The 6,886-nt window shown below is 46.7% G+C and overlaps 1 protein-coding gene across 1 annotated transcript; it reads right to left on the minus strand.

Annotated features, from left to right (window-relative positions):
* Positions 1–3,739: 3,739 nt before the first annotated feature.
* Positions 3,740–5,527, minus strand: LOC135638363 (pentatricopeptide repeat-containing protein At1g08070, chloroplastic-like). The gene has a single exon (XM_065151477.1). The coding sequence runs from the start codon at positions 5,525–5,527 to the stop codon at positions 3,740–3,742; it is 1,788 nt and encodes a 595-aa protein (XP_065007549.1).
* Positions 5,528–6,886: the final 1,359 nt, after the last annotated feature.

Raw genomic sequence — 6,886 nt, forward strand, 5'->3', positions numbered from 1 at the left:
TAGTAAAAGCTGGTCTCGGAGCATCTCGGGAACGGTCACTAGTGGTCTCTCGACCAGCGACCAAAAGAACCTTGAAGGTCGTAAGCCCATTAAGAACTCCTGCATAACCAAAGAGGGGTGAGCATCTGGAACCCCTCGGATCTCAGTAGCAAAGTGGGCAGCGAAGAGGGAGAGAGATGTTAGAATCAAGAGCGGCACTAAGAGGGGGGGTGAATTAGTGCAGCAGAAAACTTTCGTAATTTCAAAAGACTTGTTTCGATTAAAACTGATTCTAATGAAAATGGTTTCGATTCAATCCATTTTGAAGAGAATTTAAACTTGAAAGCTTTCATAAAATTAAAGCTGATCTCGGAAGGTGTTTACTTGAAAGCGTATGTAGGCGTAGTAAAAGCACAGTAAGGAGGAGAGGTAATTTGCTATAAAAGTAAATTGCTTAAAGTAAATGCAAACCGAGTTTTAGAGTGGTTCGGTCAATGTGGCATACATCCACTTTCGGATTCCTCCTCTGATGAGGTCATCGGCGTCCACTAAAGACCTTCCTTTAATAGGTGCAGACCGAGCACCTCTTTACAGCACTTTCTCCTTTTCCCGGGTTTAGGAGATGAACCCTTACAAGTCTCACTCCTCTTTCTTGAATGGTCACAAGGCTAAGAGATGAAGGAGGAGAACTCTAACTTTTACAACACTTTTATGACTTAAGAATTCAAGATTAAGCCAATACTTTCGTGCCCTTTCATGCAGAAAATGGTGGGATTTTTATAGGCCCCAATGGCTTCAAAATTGGTGCTAAAAAGTGTCACATCCTCGAAATCCGGGGTACTAGTGGTACCATCATCGTTACTGAGCGGTACTACTACTGTTGATTTGACTCTGGACAGTACTACTACCGAACAGGGGTGGTACCACGGTTGGCAGCACTGCTACCAGTGGTACCATCGCCCAGAAAACCAGGGGCACTGCCTTCCAGGCGGTGCCACCGCTGGCCATGTTTTCAGGGGCTAAATTGGGTGCTCAATTCGACCCAATTCAGCCCTGTTAAGGGCCCATTTGGCCCATAATTAAGTTAGTGGGATTATCTCCTAATCTTAACTTAATTTATGCTCTAACTATGATAATTAAGACACAATTTAATGTGCTTCTTGTTCTAGTGTGTCAATTGCTCTTTCGGCAAGCTTTTGGCGTACTTCCGACAAACATCCAACGAACTCTTGGCAATGTTCCGACGGACTCCCGGCAAGCTCCTAGACTTTACGACGATCTTCTTGGCGAGTTCCGACAAGCTTCTATGGCAAGCTCCTGGACTTCTCGGTTTGTTCCCGCAAAACTTCCGACAACGTTCGGACTTCCGTCGAACTCCCAATGAGATCTCAATCTTGACTCCGGCACAACACCTGCTTTATGTCTTACTGCCATCATAGTTAATCCTGCACACTTTTCTCAATATATAGATTAGATCAAACAAATTATAATTGACTTCATCATCAAAATCCGAGATTCAACAAGAGATTCATCCTCCTTCTGCCTTAGCCCGAGGAACATGATCATGGACGGTCTAGGTCGCACATTGGCTAAGAAGTGAAGCTTGAGTTCCCTTGCAAGCTAATCAAAAGACAAGACCGATGACGGCCTCTATCGATTGTACCACATCCGAGCCAGGCCTCGGAGGGTGGTAGGAAATGCCCGACACATCAAGGCGTCAGAAGTGCCATATAGGGCCATCTGGGCCCAAAAGGTGGCAACATGGTCTGTTGGATCGAAGTCACCATCATAGGCCTCTAGCATCGGGAGGTGAAAGTTGAGAGGGATAGACTTGTCCTGAATTTCTAGGGCAAAGGGAGACCCAATTAAGGTACTTTCCCTGAGCTCCTCCTTGGATTTATGCATTTTCCTTTGAACCTCGTCCAAGCGTTGATTCGCCAATCGCAATTGGGCCCGGAGTGAGTCGTCCACCGAGTCGGGCGATAGGGTGTTGGCTTCGGGAAAAGTCGAGGCAGCGCATCTGGGCACAAGGACATAGCGCTCTATCATTGGCCTCGGGTGTCTCAATTGCTCCCCGATTGGGGAGTGGGCATTTGGAGCCAGAGGTGCCTGGTCGACCGAGGTGGCATTATGAGGTGTAGGGATGAGTGTAGCTTGGATCACAGGCGATGACCGTGGGGGGCGAATCATCTGTTGAGCTAGCTAGGGTACAAGGGGTGCGATGGTCTGCAACATCCCAACTAACGCTTGCACTTGGTGAGTGAAGTTGAGGAACGTCTCGGCTAAGATAGCAGGTTGCCCCATGATGGTCTCGGGAGGCGACAACCTGAGATCATTGAATAGCCGCCAATAGTGACTCGGGGTCGTGGCCGAGATATTCCCTTCTATGCTTGGAGGAAGTGAGAGTTGCCCTCCAAACCCAAAGGTCAGGTGAGTCGGGGATGGCTCTTCTCTAGGGCGCTCTCTCGGGTTGCTCGGTTGGTGTGTCCTTGCGACATCGAGCCCTCTTTCTAGCGTCAAAATATTGATAAATCTTTATACCATGGTCGAGGTGTCAGCACGGCTTAGTCCAGTCCCGGATATGTATAAGGTTGCCCACGTGGATGCTCGGGTGGTGAGGGCAAGCGTCGGGTCGAGTCGGGTTCGAGCCTCGTCCCCCAAGTGCAGTATTCTCTCTTGGCGAGTGGCCTGCTTCTCCATCGCTAAACTCCTGCACACAGGTCGAGGTCAGGAGGGGGATATCCCAACTCGATCCCTCCGAAGTTTAAGTTAGCTTTTGGTGAAATGAGAGAGAGTTGAGTGTTCAAGAGGATTAGCTTTATACCTGCGAGGATTAATTAGTCGTACGGGGTCAATTAACTACGACCGGCTCCTCGATCTGCACGGATCGGCATCGTACGACACCGCCTTGAGCTTTCTGGGACGGTTGTACTGTGATGATGTCGTTCATACGGAGGGGGTGACAAACGATTCCCCGCCATGTGTGTGCTGCATGTCACATCGTACTTGAGGTTCCACATCTGCATCGTCGTTCCTACTTACTTGGGTTCACATGGGCAATGCTAAAATATGCCCTATCAAGATTAAAGAAACAACACGATGAAACAATTAAGTGAAAAAAAAAGAAGGATAACAAAATTTAAATCTTAATATATACGAGAATAAAAAATAAATAAATAAAGGTAACTTTGGGCACATAATTCAAAAAGTCATTGAAAAATCAAAATAAATACGAAAAAAGAGAAACAAAGGAGATAAAACCCCGCAAAGGAGATAACGAGAGGTATTCCAAGACTAGATGCCATTATGACCATAATAAGTGCCGAGTCTCTCGTCATTGTTGGCAAACCAGACGGTGAGCATGTTGTTCTTGGCACGATGGAAGAAAGAGCATATCTCCCTCCTGGCTCTTGCGCTTGATGAACGAGTTAGGGCTCGGTTCGACTATGGTCGCCAGCGAACCATTTTCAACCATATTCAAGCAAGAACCGACCTAAGCAAGTTAGGCTAAGATTATTTGGCATAATCAAACGAAACTAGTCTATAATTGAGCCAATTAAAATAAAAGATTGAACCGGGCCACGCGAGCAATATTATTAGGCATAATCAAACTAAACTAGTCCATAATTGACCCAATTAAAATAAAAGACTGAATCGGGCCATGCCAATTGAGTAAGATTATTAGGCTTAATCAAACGAAACATAATTGAGCCAATTAAAGTAAAATATAGCCTAATTCTCATAATTAGTTTAGCATGTATCAGCAGCTTGAGCCAATTAAACTAAATGCGGGGTTCTTCCTTATCAGTCGTTCCTTCATCTCCCTCCTCACTCTCCTCGCATCATCCCACATCCTCTTCGCCGCGTACGTGTTCGACAGGAGTACGTAGTCCCCACAGTGATCCGACCGCAGCTCCATCAAGTTCCGCACTACAATCTCCGCAAGTTCGACGTCCAAGTTCACCCTGCAAGCGCTGAGAAGACTCCTCCAAACTGCTGCGTTCACCTTCCCCTCCATGGAGCACATCAACTGGAGAGCTTCCCTTGGTCTGCCGGCCCTGCTCAAAAGGTCGATCACGCAACCATAGTGCTCGACTCGAGGGACGATGCCGAAGTCTCGCTGCATGGACTTGAAGTAGCCCAGCCCCTCTTCGACCAACCCGGCATGGCTACATGCACTCAGAACAGCCACGAAGGTGACACCGTCCGGCCTCACGTCCGACCCCTGCATCGAAACAAACAGCGCCAGTGCGTGTCTGGTGTGCCCGTGCACCGCAAGACAACGGATCATCGAACTCCAAGCCACGGCATCTTTCTTCGCCATCTTGTCGAACACTTCTTGCGACCCCTCGATGCACCCACATTTGGAGTACATTTCGATTAGAGCTGTACCCAGAACCACATCGAAACGAGGGAATCTTTCTTCGATGTAGAAGTGGATGCTTTTGCCAAGATCAAGCATGCCTGCGTGGCCGCAAGCGCTCAGCGCACTGACCAGCGTTGGCTCGTCGGGCGTAAGCCCCGATTCCTGCAGTTCCACGTAAAATTGCAGAGCTTTGATGAAGCAGCCATTATGAACATACCCACCTAAAAGAGCATTCCAAACGCCAACATCTTTAGCTCTCATCTCGTCAAACACTTGTTTCGCCGGCTCTAAGCGACCACATCTGGCGTACATGTCAACGAGAGCAGTGCACAATTTGATCTCCTTTTCAAATTGCATGGTCCTTTTGTGAACACACCCATGCATCTGCTTTCCCAAGCAAAGATCCTTCATTTGGGAGCACGCAGAAAGGGCAGTGATCACGGTGACATCGGTCGGGGCGACACTCGCCGATGACATCCTGCCCAATAGCTTCAGGGCATCGTTCGGGAGGCTGTTGTGAACGTAGCCACTGATCATCACGTTCCATGCAACAACATCCCAGGAGGGAACCGTGTCGAACAGCTTTCTCATGGAGGCCACGTCGCAGCAGGAAGCGTACGCATGCATCAAAGAGTTGATAGCGTGGTTGCTAGACTGGCACCCACTCGCTATAACAAGGCAATGGATAGCTTTCGTGGCCCGGTGAGACTGCAAGCGAGCGGACGCTCTGAGCGCGAAGGCGTAGCTGCAAGTGTCGGGCACCGCGAAGGGTGTTTGGAGCATTGTAGCAAACAGAAGAAGGGCATGATGAGGTGCGGGACTGAGTGAGAGGCCTCTGATGAGGGTGTTCCAGGTGAAGAGATTGGGAGGTTGCTGGGAGTGGGAGAAGAGGAGCAAGGCGTAGGGAAGTGTGTGCTGGTGGTGGTGGAGTCTAATTGTGAGGGTCTCTATTAGCTTGCCCAAGAGGAAAGGGTTAGAATGGAGGCCTGTGGTAGCAAGGGGAGCTTGAATTTGTTTGAGTTGGGGGAGAGTAGTGCACTGGTCTAGGAGCAAAATGTAGTGGCTGCGGCCATAGGGAGAAGGTTGTTGAGTAGATTGGAATGCTGGAATTGTAAGAAGACAGGCCCTGAGTGATGAAGGTTCTGTTAGTCTGGGAACAACTTTGGTGGATGCAATGAACATGCTGGTTCTGTTCCTTGAGGGTAACTATCAGTCCTCTTTTTGGCTGAGAGATGATAAACTTTGCCCAAAACCGCACACAATCGAAGAAGAGGATACAATTATGAGTATTACCATTAATTACTATTCCACCTCTATAAGACCAACTCAATGGATGATGCACTGAATAGTGATTTGATTGGTGGACAGTATGACCAAGCAACAGTTCGGCAATCAGAAGGGAAAGCAACACAGCAAATGATATATAGTCTCGTAGATGATAAGCAAATGTGACGTAAAACTAATAGAGAACCAGTTCAGTTGGAAGGTGCCATAAGTACATAAAGCCCGAATAGGTTAGAGGTAAACTAGTATTCTTTCTCAAACTTCATATTGCTCATAGGACTTGAGCAGCTCGGTGCAGGCTGGCAAGGGAGTGTTCTTCTGGAAGCCAAGTGAGTTTACATATCTAGTGGTTGAGGCGATACCCTCGTCGTTGTGACTGAGGAACACGCGAGCCCTCTCACGACCTTGGACCATTTTCTGGACTGCTAATGAGCATAAGATTCACAGATCTCGTGCTCATGCTCATCAGCAACTAGTATGTTGTAGGTACCCGTGTGGTCGGTGGTGCCGTCGAAACTGCATGTCTTTGTGCCAGTGGCTTTCGATCGACACTCAACCCTCACATTTGGACCTGCAGAGTACAAAAATTTCGAGTCTTGAAAAAGTGAACAATCACATGGCGCAGAGCAAATCCACATCCTCATGCAGTGCCAAAAAATCTTGATAATATCCATATCCTTATGCATGATCAATGGTATTTACAGTGACTAAAATCAGCTATCAAAAAAGGTGAAAATGTCCTGCATGATTATCAACTTGTATCGAAATGAAAATGTTCAAATGGCATTACGGACCATTATGATTAAATTTGTGTCAGATCAGGGATGCTAAAATCGCTTTACCTTTGGTTCATCATAACATCAGACTCGAAATCTTCATAGCCTTCTCCATGTTTAATGTGCTACTATTACTTCTCCATCTACTTTAGGTACAACTATTATGATCAATCATATGCATTATATTTTATGCTACAATTATCAATTCAGAAGTAGGAGAACTAATGTTCCCTTGTTCATATTTTCATCTATAACTACAAATGTATGTGATGATTTACATGAGCCATGTTAACTTCTTCTTCAAGCGGATATAGTTGTTAGAATCTCGAATTTTGATGATAAAACCAATTGATAGTATTTATGATTTAATCTATGTTTTGAGTGACGTAGGATGCGTCGATCAGAGAGACACAATTAAGTAGGAAGAATCTTGTTGGGTTGGAGAAAAACATATTAGAAGATTGGACGTTGAGCTGAAGGA

This window comes from Musa acuminata, chromosome BXJ3-5, assembly GCF_036884655.1.
Source record: "Musa acuminata AAA Group cultivar baxijiao chromosome BXJ3-5, Cavendish_Baxijiao_AAA, whole genome shotgun sequence".
NCBI classification, from domain to species: domain Eukaryota; kingdom Viridiplantae; phylum Streptophyta; class Magnoliopsida; order Zingiberales; family Musaceae; genus Musa; species Musa acuminata.